Source organism: Epinephelus lanceolatus, chromosome 3 (genome assembly GCF_041903045.1).
Source record: "Epinephelus lanceolatus isolate andai-2023 chromosome 3, ASM4190304v1, whole genome shotgun sequence".
NCBI classification, from domain to species: domain Eukaryota; kingdom Metazoa; phylum Chordata; class Actinopteri; order Perciformes; family Serranidae; genus Epinephelus; species Epinephelus lanceolatus.
The window spans coordinates 16,143,960-16,161,016 of NC_135736.1; the positions used below are offsets into that span (position 1 = coordinate 16,143,960).

Genomic DNA, 17,057 nt, shown 5'->3' on the forward strand with positions numbered 1-17,057 from the left:
TTGCATTTCTGTAAGCAGCAGATATATAAAGCCAAGTATAATGATAAACAGTATGGAGGGGGAGAAAAACTGTTTATGGTGTTTTAAAATGCAGGGGGAAAAGGCAGGGGGAGGATTGGAGGCAGAGGGGGAGGGAGAGAGAAGGAGGGGGGAGATGGGTGATGTCATATCCAGCTGGCACAGGACTGGGTGCCCATATCTGATGTCAGCCGCTCCCTTATAAAAAATAACGAGTCCTCGGAAAAATGATTAATTGCCCGACAGCACAAAGTTTATAGAAAAGAAGGAAAGAGAGATGGTGGTGGGGAGGTGGAGGTGGCGGGGGTCCCTGAGTTACAGAGGAGCAGAAAATAGCAAAAGAGCACGAGTGAGAGAGAGGTTGGGAGAGTGCAACATCAAAAGAGAAACGGAGAAAGAGAGGGAGAGATGTTGGGGTGGAGGCGGGGTGGTTGGAGGGAAAGCAGTAACAGAGAGACAGTGAGAGGGATGAAGAGGGGAAGTGAGAGGAGAGTGGAGAGAAGAAGAGACTCAGACAAACAGAGAGGGAGGAGCGGAGAGAAGGAGTGAGGCATTCATTAATATGATGTTCGTTATCTCTGACCGACTCCCTCAACAAATGTTCCTCTGTGTTCTCTAGTGTGCTATTCAATAGGCCTATAGCTCTGCGTGTGTGTGTGTGCGTGTGCGTGTGTTTCATTAAGTGTATGAGCTCTGTACAGCACAAGTGTGTGAATGCCTGCGTGACCACTCTCATGGGCAAATCCATTAAGTTGACACGCCTATTGCACTTGCAGTCTACAAGACATCGCACTAATGTGAAGCGGAAAGGACTTGAAATTGTCCTTAATATAAAGGTCTTAATATAAAGGTCCTTAATATAAACATAATGTTGAAACGGAAGAAATCCTGTACATTCGGCTCCAAATTCTGATTCTGTCCCTTCACAAACGTACTGTACATCTGTAACCATAATTATTTATTACTTAAGTTACTGTGCTATTTAATAATGGGTGCATTATTTATATTTAAGTAGCAGTAGATTCAGCATTATTGAGTCACTGGTAAATTATTATTTCATTGTCATTTATTATGCTTTGTATATTGTTTAATTTGTATTATCATGTGCAGTGATTAAGTGGAGTCAATGTGTTCCCTTAGTTATGAGCTAATTGGTTCCCACCTGCCCTTGTTTTGTGGGGACAGGTATGAGTGATACACAAAAGAGAGTGAGTGCCTCATGCTTAACAGCAAAGGGAAGCTGCTGTACCCCAAAGTTGGGATGTGTTAGTACTGTCTTGCCATGTTGGTAAAAATTAAACAAAGAGGGAGAAACAAATGTCGTAGTCCGTTTAAAGAAATAGAATGAAATAAAATAAAATAAACACAATCATCCATGTACAAAAATACAATATAATAAATACAATGTATATATACTGTATATATATAAAAAAGACATAAAATACCCAACAACACATTGTACAAGTTCATAAAAATGGGCAAAATTCAATACACTTCACCCAAATACAAGCTGGAGAGCCAGTGGTCCCACAGTCTAGATGAAAACCTGACTGAGCTCAGCTCAAGGTTGATACTATTCTCTGAGACAGAGAGTCTGTGCATATATTGATAAATAAGATTTCATATTAAAGCAGGGCAAGTAGGCACATCAACATCTCCAAACATTTGGCTGGCACTACACCTTTGTGAAAGTTTAAGAAATAGCCTTATGCCATCGTTATAGGCCACGTCGAGTTTCTGCATATTGCTCTTCCTTTATTTTTTATTTTTCCTCATTACCCACACACACACACACACACACACACACACACACACAAGGAAAGAGGGTTTCACATCCATAAGTTCTGGTACATGCTGTGGTCCATTTACTTAACATTAAGCCTGTGCATCTGAGAAATAAATATATGTTCTTTTAATTTTATACTACAATCTGGTATACCAGTCCAGTCACCAGAATAAAATGTTGGCATTACACATTTCTGCAAAGCATTTGTACATTTTGTTCGCATTTGGGATTTGAGATATTTGTTCGTAGTTCAGATTGAACTCGTCCATACCCACTGAGTGCACAGTTGCCCACGCACAGTTTCACATGGTGTGTGTTTGGGATACAGGTCATAGGAAATTGCAGATTAAATAGTCAACTGAACCCATGAAGAAGAGCAATGTATTCAGACAGAGGTTTTGTGAATTTGATAGTATGATTGCTTTATTGTACAGTCAATAGTGGGATAGTTAGCGGGCTAAACTGTACACTAGTAGTTGAGGTAGCACGTTGAAAAGCAGATAGTTAAAGTCATTGCCTTATAGAAGCTCAGTTTTAGTAAGTTTTCCAACTTTTGCCAAGAGGGAACTTTAGATATTGGTCCCTAGATTATGTTCACCGAGTTTCATGCAGATCGGTCAAACTTCCTAGGAAGAGATCGATTTTGAGTGTTTTTCAAAAATTTGAAAATGGCGGAAAATCTATATGACCGGAAGTTATGGGTTCTTGGGGCAAATGTGTTCCTCGTGAGGAGAGGCATCTCTGTGCAAAGTTTCATGTCTCTACGACATACGGGGCATGAGATATGCCCATTCAAAGTTTGCCATTTCAATCGGTTGCTATAGCGCCCCCCTTTGGCCAAGTGATGTAATATTGCTTCATTCACATCCTCCCATGACCCTCTACCACTGTGCCAAATTTCACAAGGACTGACCAAGTGAGTAAGGAGAAAAACACAGAACAGACACACAGACACACACACAGACACACAGAGTTTTCGTCATTATATAGTAAGATGTATATGAGCTTAGTTTTTTCTTATTGTGTGACACTTACAAAAGACAGCTGCCAAACAGCAGACAGCAGCAGACCACTGTACCAGACCAACAAAACTGAATATTTTTTAACAACAGATTGAGACATTTCCAGCTGTGTTTGTAGCGGCCACAGCAGTGTGTTTGTGCCTAAACCTAAACACACACTAAGCACAGCACTGTCACATCATAAAACTGCAAAGAAATGAGAAGTTTCAATAAATCTGCTACATATCTGTGTTTTGAAGAACCATACAATGCCAACATTTATTCTATCGACTGGATTGCCTCTACACTGTTTTTGGAACTAAAAGGTAACTGCAGCTGAACACACTGCATCTGAGCTTTGCAGACTTACAGAATATTGATCGGTTATAAAACAGATAATAGTTTTTGTGGTTTACATCCTCAGCAGAATGTGATTGGGTGAAGTGATAATCATATCCCTTCTTGTTACAGCGTGGCAAGGTGTTTTCCGCTTGGCTAGCCGAGGAGGTCCGAGTCTGTGGGCAGACATTATTCAGCATATCCTACCTGTCTTGTCTCGACTGCAGTCATCACATCTGATACGACAAGTTGGGAGGACAGTAGTAAAAGTTTATTTGAGTAAATTGCAACTGATGAAGATCGCAGAGGTCTGCAGATTTGTACACTGTGGCTGGTAATTAAAAAACAACAATTAAATCTCATACTTGTCTTAAAAATACAGCTGTAATCACTTATTCAAGGACAATGAAAATATGCCCTTCACAGACTAACTAACTAATAACTTATTCTTTGTTTGTTTTTTCACACAATATTCTGAATTGTGTGACATGTTACCACAAAAGTCAGGGCATATACCAGCACTGTAGACCTTGAAGAGAACAATGTGCCATAAAGTGAGGTAATAGACTGTTGTTCAGAACTTGTCTCTATCAGAGAATGACACTAGAAGCTCAGGGTGAGACCTTAACAGTGCCTCCTCTTCTCCCTCTTTCAGCTTACCATGTTTCTTTTCCTCCTCTGCCCTCCTCTCTTGTTTTGTTACCCTCTCCCCTCCTCCTTTCTTCTTCTCCTTTGCCCTCTTTTTATTGTCTCCTCTCCTCCTTTTGTCATCATAGCTTATCTCCTCCCCTCGCTTTTCCTTCTCTTCTCTCTACTGCTGTCTTCTCCTTGGTTTGTCTCCTCTCCTCCTTCTGTCAACACACCTCCTATCATCCTCTCTGACCCACTCTTCTTTTCTCCTCTTTCCCTCACTGTTCTCTCCTTCATTTGTGACCTCTCCTCTCCACTCCACTCCACTACTATCTTCTCCTTAATGTCTCCTCGCCTCCCTCTGTCAACACACCTCCTCTCTACCCACTCTTCTCTTCTCGTTCTCCCCACTCCCTTCCTCTCCTCTCCACTGCTATCTTCTCCTTGGTTTGTCTCCTCTCCTCCTCCTCCTGTCAGCACACCTCCTATCATCCTCTCTGACCCACTCTTTTCTTCTCCTTCTCCCCACTGCTCTTCCCTCCTTTATTTGTGACCTCTCTTCTCCTCTCCACTTCTGTCTCCTCCTTAATTTGTCTCCTCTCCTCCCTCTGTCAACACACCTCCTCTCATCCTCTTCTCTTCTCCTCCCCTCTGCTCCTCTCTTCTTCATTTATGATCTCTCCTCTCCTCCTCCTTCTGTCCACACATTTCCCCTTATCCTCTCTAACCCACTCTTCTCCTCCTTCCCACTGCTCTTCTCTCCTTTATTTGTCTCCTCTCCTCTCCTCTCCTCTCCTCTCCTCTGCTCGTCTCCTTATTCAGAAGGTGTGTGACAGATAAAGCCCTGGTGGTCGGCAGGCGGCGACACCTTATTATGCAGGGGAACAAAGAAGACAATTTGCACAATAAAAAAAGAAAGAAAGAGAGAGAGAGAGAGAGAGAGAGAGAGAGAAAGGAAAGTTTTTGTCAGCATTTTAAAGTAAATATGATCTATTTATCTTTATTCTTCACCCACAGTTACAATATGATTATCTTTCTGTAATACTCAGAGGCACATTGTGTTAGTTCAGTGCCTCTCTGTTTGTGTGCACACAGAGAAACATACTACACACACACACACACACACACACACTGAGGCAGCAACCAGCCAGACTTTCTGCAACAGCCCTCCAACAGCCTCTGCATTCAAATCTCTTTCTTGTCTTCAGTGGCAAAGCAGCATTTTCGATTCATCTACTTGATTAGAAGGTGCCTTTACCTCTCCCCTCCCTCCCTCTCACGCTTTCTCTGTCACACACACAAACACACACACGCACACACACACACCGGTGCGTCAGTCATTGGAATAATATACAGCATAAACCTTCCTTCCCTTTCTCCTCTCGTCTCAACTCTCGCAGCTCTCCTCATCTTCTCTCTTCAGCATTTCTCCCACCACGTCTCTCTCTCTCTCTCCATCTCACCCTCCCTCTTTCTCTCTCTGACCCCCCTCTCTCTCTCTCTCTCTTTCCCTTTTCTTTCGGGGAGAGCTGATATCTCTGGCGGTTTGCCGCATGGAAGTCGCCCAGGCAAGGCAGAATATCATCTGTGTGATCCGGACTCCTTCTCTCCAGTTGCCGACCACTGCGCGAGCAGACACAACATCACATTCACATTTACTGGGATCCAACGGGATATAACGGCATTTATCCGCTGACCGACTGACAGGAGAGTCTTAAGCCCGGCTTCATTCCTGCAGTGTGGGGGAATATTTCTTACTCAGATGTAGCAACAACAACTAAAAAAAGACGTACCGGATCGTCAAGTGTGCAAAAGCCGCAGCTTGAAACATTACGCACAGCTAAGTCTGTTCTATTTCTGTGTATTTGTTTCTATTCTCTCCATCCCCTGCACGGACTAACCGGGGACCGGAGGTGGGGGGGCTTCCACGGTATGGAGTCCTGATTTTACCAAGCGACCCACCGGGAGGAATGAAACTGAGAAAATCCGTCGCCGTGGTGGAATATTAATAACCTAATCCTGACAATAATTCAAGGGATGTTGCGGCAGAGTTTGGGACTCTAGAGAGCATTCCAACTTTTTTTGGTCGTTTTTAATCTCTTTCCCTGTCATCTTCCTCGCCTGTGGGACTTCTATTTTCGTGACTGATTTGCAGCACTTCACTTCTCCATCATGGACCGGTCGACGTCTTTGGATATAGAGGCGCTCAAGGTAAGACGCTCCGCAGCCGGTGCAGCGCGCACTTTCTCCAGGGGGGTGAGTTGCGATCTTCCGCTGGGTGGGTGGATGACTGGGTGGCCTGCTGGGTGACTGGGTATGATGATGGGTGGCTGGTCGGACGACTGTTATCACTGGGTGGCAGGTTGGATTAATCCGCAGCAGAGTGGCTGGTGATGGAGGGGAGGGCGACTGCTTGGTTAGCTGGGTGACCGGCTGACTGGCTGGGTGACCCAGTGGCTTTAAGATGCTGGGAGGGCAGCCGGATGTTGGACGTCTCGAAGTGCAATAAACAGATGGGGTTTACCACTGTCGGGGTGCCCAGCTCTGGGTTGTTGCAACACGATCCAAGAGCATCTCTCCCGCTCTGTCTCTCCATCACACACACATGCATAAATACACTCTTTCTATATCGGTTAGGGAATAAAGAGAGGAGGAGAGAGAGGGGGGAGTGTGTATGTCAGTATTCGGAGCGTGGGGTGAATTTCAATATGCTTTGCTTGCATGGAGAGTTGTTGCAGAGAGCTGTTGTGGGCGTCGGTGGGACGCTCGATAGACGGGACGGATTTTCCCGACGGGGCGGCATCTTCGTGCAGAGGGTCTGGGTAAAAATTAAGAGGAGAGCAGAGAGTGGAGGAGGATATATGACGCCACCCGGTTACCCCCCCTCTCTGAATTTATTTCGCCTTCATTTTAATTTACCAGCTCAGTCTAATTTGTAGCCTATCACCTGCCTAAAAGTGAAGTCTGTTTTCTAACTGTCAAGACAAAAATAAACATTCGACGACCTGTGCGCTTGTGCCCTTCGGCTTGTGTATAGGCTACGTGCCTGTGTGCGTATTCCTGAGTGTGTGTGTGGACGCTGGGGGGTCTGGGTCGCTGTTAATACAGATCTTCTCTCTCTATCCGGAATGAAGTTTTTCCCCCATCTCCTAACACCCCCATGTGGATGCCATACCAATGTGTAGAGGATAAATGCGCAAATCCATTCCATGTCACCAATGATCTGTGGGCCAAATGATGTACAGGTGAAGATATAGCCTATGCACAGGTGTGTATGTATGTGCGTGGTTATCTTGCACAAACACTGTAAAATCCATTTGGAAGTGGGTGCACCAGGGGAGCATTTAGCACCTGTTTCCTCTGTAACCAGTAGTTTAGAAATGTATGCAAATCACTCATTCATTGCTCAAATTTTCTTGTAGACTTAAGATATACAAGTGTTTGGTGTTCATGTGTGTTGTATTTGTGTGCGTGCACATGTCACTGGAAGCAAATCTTAACATTTGAACACAGTAATGAAAACAGCAGAAAAACGATGGGACCCTATAGGAATAGAATAAGGAGCACACATTGTGGAAATATTTCAGTGATGCAATTTCAAATAATAAGCCAACAAGTTCCAGCAGGTCACTATTAGTACAGGCATTAAAGCCACAGGCGTACTGTAAGAATGTCACACTTCCAGCAGGGAACAGGATATGTAGGTAGGAATGTCCGTTTCCTATGTGTTGCTGCTGTTACTGATAACCAGTGATTGGATAAATCAGCAAATCAATGAGATACCCCGGGGTGTTTGACATTTCAAGTAGCATTTTATGTGATCACATCTCAGAGCAGGAAGCCTCCGTACTGCCATCATGCAGAGCTCCAAATTGACTTTGACATTCTGATTTAAAAAATTACCTTCGCTGTAAGCCAATGAGCTTGACCTGTAGAACTGTTGGAGTATTGATGTTTTTGTCCCAGGTATGAGCCGTATGGTCTTTTCTGATGTCATGTTTGGTACAACCAGTAGACTGTAATTACAATTGCAACATACTGTATCAGAGAGTAACACACAAATATGAAAATAAACATCTTGTATTTAGTCCAACATAACTTATGTTACCATGAATAATATATTATGACTTTAAAATGAGGCACTATTGGAGTTCTCTCTTAATCAAAGCTGTGTTATCCACACATTTGTCATCTCCAAAGCTCTTCATGCTTGTGTCATGTTTGAGTAGACTACATAAGGTAGCATTAGGATCACTAAGTTTTGCTGCTGTATCTTGTTGGTTGGTTTTTGGCAGTTTGTCATAAGCTTCAAGGAGACTATGTCGTGAGCGCGCGAGGGAAAATCACTTACTCTGTTCGGTCATGAATTCAGTGTGTACGCAGCACCAGCCTCAGGTTACCAGCTGGAAGTAGACGGGTTACCGCAAGGCAAAAGAGCCTATCATGGGAGTGAAGTGAAGAAAATAAATAAATGAATAAATGAATAGAATTACGTTAGTTTTAAACAGTTGTCATGTATTAAAAGACCCAAAAATGAAGACTGCAAGTGGTATACTTGATGACTGCAAGCACATTTTTTAAAACCACACATATATACATATGGGAATGATTCTCTGCTTTTTTGATCACTACAAGCAGTTATATAATATGAGACTAAACCCTCTGTTGAAAAATGAATTATTAAGTGTTGGTGTTACCTGGGTACACACCTTCTACCAAGTTGACTGATTCATCTGGCATCGTGACATGAAACAGCAATGACTGCTGGGGAGGGGGGACTACAGCAGGGCAGCACCAAAGGCGGGACTAATGTCATTGTCAGGCTTTTGTCAAGCGGTGCACCAGCCAAGATAGACAGTGCTATCAGGGCTGTTCTAAATCAACATGCCTTCTATCTGTCTATCTATTTATTCTATCTTTTGCCGAGCATCATAGTTTGTTTTTACTTTGCTCCTCTACACTCTTAAAAAATAGGTATGCTGGCATGGCTATATATCAGTGTGGACATAAAATGACGTTGCAGCAAATGCAGAATGGCAAATACGTGGGTCTCTAACAATTGGTTAGGGATAATCTAAATGAAAATCAGCCACAGTGGACTCATTGTCAGACTGAAGATGGAAACAGTGTAATGAGCTGACAGTTCTGTCTGATATCAGGCAACTGTTGATGGGTTATAGCTCCAAATTTGGAGAACATTGCCATCGCCACTTCTTTTTAATAAGTAAGTAGTCAATATGATTGTGCGAAATCTCCTGCTTTGCGCCCCAAGAACTACCTTTCACCCCCCCCCCCCCAGATGTCAGCACTGGGTGTCCACCAATCCAGTCCTAACCCTGGCAGTATTAATCCATCGCTCTGCCCGTTGAGTTTAAAGAACTTCCATCCACTTCCACCAGTCCATCTATCCATCCATCTGCTGGTTGTTTTTTGCAGAGCTGGTGTCATATCCTTGGCAGTGCAGACAATCCCTGAGTCCTAGTTCATTGGTAGTTGGCACTCAAATGCGTACATACACACACACACACACACACACAGTCTCCTGCTGCAGTGTTCTCCATTTGAAGGTCGCAAATGTGTGTGTTTGCCATGTTTATCTGTACTCTTGAGCATCAATCCTTCACAGCCAGCCTTACTTTTAAATATTAATGTAAGTCAATACAATTTCCTTTCAAAAATAGCAAAACTGCATGTGTGTGTGCGTGTGTGTGTGTGAGTGAGAGAGAGAGAGAGAGAGAGAGAATGCATACAGGTTTAGGTTTGTTGGCCAGCTGGCCTCTCAAACTTTGGAAGTAAACTGGAGACAAACAGACACACTCACAGCAATCCAATCTAATGGAAAGCCATTTTTTTTTCAGTCAGTCAAGTGTGTGTGTCTGAGTGTGTGTGGGTGTGTGTGCCTCCAAGAGCAATCACAGGAAATGAACAGCGAACAAGGACAACATTGGGACATTGGGAAGTCACTGCATTATATCAAATATACAAGTGGTATGAGCGTGTGTGTGTGTGTGTGTTTGTGTATGTGTGTGTGTGGATTTGACCAAAGACCTACCTGCTTGTAAATCAGTGCAGGTTTCAATATCAATGGAGCAGTTTAAGTGCTATTGATCTTTAGTAATAGCTGCACCATAAATTATATGCAGTATAATAATGGCAGTCAGATTGAATTTGACCCTCTAGATCAGAGGCTCTCAACTTGTAACAGGGACAGGTACTCGGAAAACCAAGAGTAGTTTAATTTGGGGAGTGCTAGATCAAAAGTATTATTTAACCCTGATGTAACCAGACAAGACCAAACAAAAGGAATCCATACCTAATGGCATCACCGTGTGATAGCAGGACACAAATGTTTTGGTGACTGGTCACTGTGATGGGCAAAAATGTCACAAAATACAAGGCCCTTAGCCAAATGAAAATGAAAGACCCTGCATTAGAATAAGACCTCTAAATGACAGTTGGCTACCTGACAATGTGGCTGCTAGTCCAGACATATTTTTCAGATCCTTTGTTATACACAAGCCAACTAGATTTTCAAAATAGAGCAGAACCTCCGATTGATGGTTAGTTACCTGCCAAAGTGGCTGGCAAAGTAAACCAACTTATGGTACAAGCCTCAGCCAGAATGAACCGGCATTTGCATGGTGGCTGCTTTCCCACCCTGGTTGCACTCTTTCACACAACCCCATTTGGTAACCACCCAGTGCAGCCACAGTTTTGCATTTCTGGCCACTGAGCAGCTCAATTGGAGCAATTGGGGGTTCAGTGCCTCTTCCAAGGGCACTTCAACAGTAGCTGCTGAGGGATGGAAGAACATTACTCATTCATTTAAGGCAGCCAGCCCCAAGCCTGCCTCTCTAACCTTCAGGCAAGCACAATTCCTCATCTGTGTATTAGCAGGCACCCGTTCAGCTTAACCATCTAACACACACGCACAGGCATAAACCACGTGTGAACTGATGACTTAGCGTGCTGCAGTATTAAATATATTATATGTTGGTGACAGTTATGTTTGTTAAAGCTTCCAATGTGGCAGCTGCACAAATTGAAAAGTGGGCGCCTCACTCGGAGCCAAACAGACTTCATTCCTGTTACGGTGGAGCTTTCCCAAACATCTGCATGTGAAAGCCATGGCAGATAGGCCATGATGTATTGAGTTTACTGAGGGTGATATCTCATTAATAACAAAGCCTCCAGAGTGCCAAATGATTCTACAGCTGTGTATTTATAAACAGTCACATGTGAGTTTAACTGCTTGGCAGTTTCTCAACAGTTTGGATTGGGACCCCATATGGGATCACCTAATATGCAAATAAGCTGTATAAAACTTCTAGGACTGATATACTGATGCATGTCTGTGTTAGTTATTGTTTAAAATGAATAAATTGAACATTCATAATTCATTTTGAGGTCCCTCAATCCTTTTGCTAAAAGTATGGTCAAGAATGCCATACCCAAACTAATGGCATATTTAAAATTAAATATACATGGCTGTGGTCATGAAAATATTGGGACTTAGTAAAGACCAAGACCAACATCACACCTTATGCCATTAATTTGCATGTAGTAATGTAACATCACTTGAGAGGACTCTGATGAACAGTGTTTTAAAGGCCACAGACCCATGTTTAAAGGTGCAGGAGAAAGACAGTTGATTTTTGAGTCTCATTCTCAGGTTGTCAAATACAGATGCTTTGGGCTGGCAGTTTGGTCCAACTAACTAACCCAAACCAACAAACACTGACACACTGAAAGACCATTGTTTGAACATCCAATCAAGATGTCCATCCTGTCATGGTTCAAAAATAGTTCTGCAATGAAAGTTGTGCCAATGTTGCAAAGTTACCTGGCCATCAGCTGGCTGTCTTTCTTGAGTGTCGCAGCAATAGCCCAGTCTCCTGGTTGAAAGCCCTGTGCTGAACCCATTCATCCACCACAACTGTCTATCTATGTCGACTTTGTCGCTCTTTATAGTACATCACCAGACTTTCTGGTAGAGATCCCAGCTCCTTCTGCCATGTGCAGCTTGGAAAAAGACTTGTGGCTCTTGCAAACATTCATTTATTCATTCAATGGGGGTCATGGGGGGCTGGAGCCTATCCCAGCTGACACTGGGTGAGAGGCAGGGTACACCCTGGACAGGCTGCCAGACTATCACAGGGCTGACACATAGAGACAAACAACTATTCACACTCACATTCACAACTATGACCAATTTAGACTCATCAGTGAACCTAATTTGCAAGTTTTTGGACTGTGGGAGGAAGCCGGAGAACCTGGAGAAAACCCACACTGACATGGGGAGAACATGCAAACTCTGCACAGAAGGGCTCCCCCACCCTGAGGTTCAAACAGCAATATAACTTTGTTGTACATACATACATATATATATATATATATATATATATATATATATATATATATATATACAGTACAGGCCAAAAGTTTGGACACACCTTCTCATTCAATGCGTTTTCTTTATTTTCATGACTATTTACATTGTAGATTCTCACTGAAGGCATCAAAACTATGAATGAACACATGTGGAGTTATGTACTTAACAAAAAAAGGTGAAATAACTGAAAACATGTTTTATATTCTAGTTTCTTCAAAATAGCCACCCTTTGCTCTGATTACTGCTTTGCACACTCTTGGCATTCTCTCCATGAGCTTCAAGTGGTAGTCACCTGAAATGGTTTCCACTTCACAGGTGTGCCTTATCAGGGTTAATTAGTGGAATTTCTTGCTTTATCAATGGGGTTGGGACCATCAGTTGTGTTGTGCAGAAGTCAGGTTAATACACAGCCGACAGCCCTATTGGACAACTGTTAAAATTCATATTATGGCAAGAACCAATCAGCTAACTAAAGAAAAACGAGTGGCCATCATTATTTTAAGAAATGAAGATCAGTCAGTCCGGAACATTGCAAAAACTTTAAATGTGCACACATGAGGACCGACCCAGGAAAGGAAGACCAAGAGTCACCTCTGCTTCTGAGGATAAGTTCATCCGAGTCACCAGCCTCAGAAATCGCAAGTTAACAGCAGCTCAGATCAGAGACCAGATGAATGCCACACAGAGTTCTAGCAGCAGACCCATCTCTAGAACAACTGTTAAGAGGAGACTGCGCCAATCAGGCCTTCATGGTCAAATAGCTGCTAGCAAACCACTGCTAAGGAGAGGCAACAAGCAGAAGAGATTTGTTTGGGCCAAGAAACACAAGGAATGGACATTAGACCAGTGGAAATCTGTGCTTTGGTCTGATGAGTCCAAATTTGAGATCTTTGGTTCCAACCGCCGTGTCTTTGTGAGACGCAGAAAAGGTGAACGGATGGATTCCACATGCCTGGTTCCCACTGTGAAGCATGGAGGAGGAGGTGTGATGGTGTGGGGGTGTTTTGCTGGTGACACTGTTGGGGATTTATTCAAAATTGAAGGCACACTGAACCAGCATGGCTACCACAGCATCCTGCAGCGACATGCCATCCCATCCGGTTTGCGTTTAGTTGGACGATCATTTATTTTTCAACAGGACAATGACCCCAAACACACCTCCAGGCTGTGTAAGGGCTATTTGACCAAGAAGGAGAGTGATGGAGTGCTGCGGCAGATGACCTGGCCTCCACAGTCACCGGACCTGAACCCAATCGAGATGGTTTGGGGTGAGCTGGACCGCAGAGTGAAGGCAAAGGGGCCAACAAGTGCTAAACACCTCTGGGAACTCCTTCAAGACTGTTGGAAAACCATTTCAGGTGACTACCTCTTGAAGCTCGAGAGAATGCCAAGAGTGTGCAAAGCAGTAATCAGAGCAAAGGGTGGCTATTTTGAAGAAACTAGAATATAAAACATGTTTTCAGTTATTTCACATTTTTTTGTTAAGTACATTCAATTTTCAATTCAATTCAATTTTATTTATAAAGCCCAATATCACAAATCACAATTTGCCTCACAGGGCTTTACAGCATACGACATCCCTCTGTCCTTAAGACCCTCACAGCGGATAAGGAAAAACTCCCCAAAAAAAAAACCCTTTAACGGGGAAAAAAAACGGTAGAAACCTCAGGAAGAGCAACTGAGGAGGGATCCCTCTTCCAGGACGGACAGACGTGCAATAGATGTCGTACAGAACAGATCAGCATAATAAATTAACAGTAATCCATATGACACAATGAGACAGAGAGAGAGAGAGAGAGAGAGAGAGAGAGAGAGAGAGAGATATGCAGGTAATGACAGTAGCTTACAACAACATTAATGAAAGTAATAATATTATAATTATAGTTCTGGCTACTGTGGTACAATATGTTGAAAGTATGTATTAATATCTGGCAGTATACTTGTGTGACAATAGTCATATGTGTATAATAACAGTAGACGTATGACTAATGACTAATGATGGCAGCAGCAGCAGCAGGAGGCATCTGGCAGGACCACGGCAGCAGCACAACCACACACGTCACACTATCCAGGCACCGCTGCGGTATGAGTTATTCTGAGAGACAGTGGAGCACAAAGGCTCCAGAGAAGAAGCCGAGTTAGTGACATCCAGAATGGCCGAGTTAGCAAGATGCAGTAATAGGATGAGAGTGAGAGAGAGAGAGAGAGAGAGAGAGAGAGAGGGAGAGAGAGGGAGAGAGAGAGGGAGAGAGAGGGAGCCCGGTGTATTATAGGGGGTCCTCCGGCAGACTAGGCCTAAGTCAGCCTAACTAGGGGCTGGTACAGGGCAAGCCTGAGCCAGCCCTAACTATAAGCTTTATCAAAGAGGAAAGTCTTAAGTCTAGTCTTAAATGTGGAGACGGTGTCTGCCTCCCGGACCGTAACAGGAAGATGATTCCACAGGAGAGGAGCCTGATAGCTGAAGGCTCTGGCTCCTGATCTGCTTTTGGAGACTTTAGGGACCACGAGTAACCCTGCGTTCTCAGAGCGCAGTGTTCTGGTGGGATAATATGGCACTATGAGCTCTCTAAGATATGACGGAGCTTGACCATTTAGAGCTTTATAAGTTAACAGTAGGATTTTAAATTCAATTCTGGATTTTACAGGGAGCCAGTGCAGAGAAGCTAAAACAGGAGAAATATGATCTTGTTTCTTAGTTCCTGTTAGTACACGAGCTGCTGCATTCTGAATTAGCTGGAGAGTTTTTAAGGACTTACTAGAGCTACCTGATAATAGAGAGTTACAGTAATCCAGCCTTGAGGTAACAAAAGCGTGGACCAATTTTTCTGCATCTTTTCGGGTCAGGATAGGCCTAATTTTCGCAATAAAACATAACATAAACATACATAACTCCACATGTGTTCATTCATAGTTTTGATGCCTTCAGTAAGAATCTACAATGTAAATAGTCATGAAAATAAAGAAAATGCATTGAATGAGAAGGTGTGTCCAAACTTTTGGCCTGTACTGTATATATATATATATGTATATATATATAAATGGCATAAATGTCATTTGAATGTTTAAAAAAAGGGGCGTTGAGTAGCTAATACTAGTCTTTGGGAGTGGAGGGGAGGACACAGTACGGCTGTCTGATCACGGCCACCTTACAACCAACAAATAAACTGTTAATACAGTGTTGTTGTATTTAAAAAAACAAAACAGACCAAAACAAAAAGAAATATACATGCATTTGCTTTTTACATAGTAATATTATTAGTTGTGGATACATCGTCACCATTTGACCTTTGTGTCTCATAACCATGTTACAGGTTTTGGTGTCCAGGCAGGACCATTATTGGCCGGGGACAAAATGTCACCGTGTTCCATGTTTGCTGGGAAGGTTGCCGATATTTGATGACCTGAGAATGAGACTCAACCATCAGCTATCTTTCTCCAGAACTGTATATTGAACTTTTAAGTTACAGTATGATTTCATTTCATTTTATAACACTAAGGCAGCTGTTAGTCGCCAGCTAGAGTAGTTAGCTAATGGTTGCAATATAAAGTTGATTTAGTCTGTTATCACTGTAACAGTTTTATTCCCTTTGTCATCCAGGATGAAACAAACATCTCAATCAGACTGATTAACATTCTACCCATCCCTACAACAGCTTTCAGCTGATATCCTCTCTTCATTTCTTTTATCATTTAAACCAAAAAACTTTGGCTTCACCAAAGTAAAACTCAGAGAAAAAGAGATTAAACACATTCCCTCGCAAGCAGCACTTGTTACTGTCACTAGTGCATTTATCATAGGCACTACTGGCAGAAATCTGAAACTTAAGAAGCCGGTCCTTCGATTTGTCACGCAAAAGTGCATCCTCATCCAGATGTCTAGGCTGAGCAAATGTAACATTCTAGGGTTTTACTATGCTGAAGTGGCAGTGCAAGGAAGCGCTGAGAATGTTTGATCTTGTTTTGATCACACCCCCTTGAGAGCTGCAAAACAGCCCGAACTTGATTTTGAACAAGTTAAGAACGTTGAAGTGGACAGACAAAATGTCTTTACTGTAAAGGCAAGGCTGAAAAGGAAGCCGTCCTTTCCTCTAGGCTCTCTTATACTTTCCCTTACTTTCTCAACCACACACACACACACACACACACACACACACACACACACACACACACACATGCAGCCTGGAGCGTGAACATACAGTACTCAAGGTAAGTTACAATGTCCAGGAGTCAGTCACCTTCTTCGTCCACATCGGTCCATTTTACAGGTAATTAGCTGTTCCTTGCAGAAAGGCCATCTCCATTACACAGTGGTGTGTGTGTGTGTGTGTGTGTGTGTGTGTGTGTGTATGTGTGTGCTTTTATTTAATGAGAAAAACCAAGTATAAGATTTTTTACTTTGGAGCACTTCCTGTATTTATGTGTGTCTTATGTGTGTGCGCGTGCTGCTCAAGTAGCATTGTTTAGAGGTCTAATAGCTAGTGGGCTACTGTTGGCCTTCTAAAGGTTAACTTACAGTATTTAGTCTGTGTGTGTGTGTGTGTGTGTGTGTGTGCCTAAATATGTGCGTGATAGCAATTTTGTTATGTTTGCTGAGCAACAGAGTGAAGTAATTCACACTGTGGGACCCCTCACCTCCGCACTGCCTGCAAGTGTGTGTTTACTTTCTGTGTGTGAGCTCCACACCACTCCAAATAATGAAGTGGCTGTAGGTTAACTTAACCACAACATTTTGGGAAGTAATATTATGGGCTCTCTTTGTGGGAGTCAGTTTGAGATCAATTTCCTCTCTGTGCGTTTCCTGCAGAAGTTTCTCTGTGATATGTTTAGCTTAGCTTACCCCAAATGGTGGAAACAGAGGGAAAGAGCTAACCTAGCTCTATGAAAAGAGCCC

The 17,057-nt window shown here is 43.0% G+C and overlaps 1 protein-coding gene across 1 annotated transcript in view; it reads left to right on the forward strand.

Annotated features, from left to right (window-relative positions):
* Window positions 1–5,179: 5,179 nt before the first annotated feature.
* LOC117255746 (zeta-sarcoglycan) overlaps window positions 5,180–17,057 on the forward strand; it is a 458,822-nt gene continuing 446,944 nt past the window's right edge. Inside the window, exon 1 of the mRNA XM_033624908.2 lies at window positions 5,180–5,985. Within this exon, the coding sequence (XP_033480799.1) occupies window positions 5,947–5,985 (39 nt within the window). The 5' untranslated portion in view covers window positions 5,180–5,946. The remainder of the gene's footprint in view (window positions 5,986–17,057) is intronic.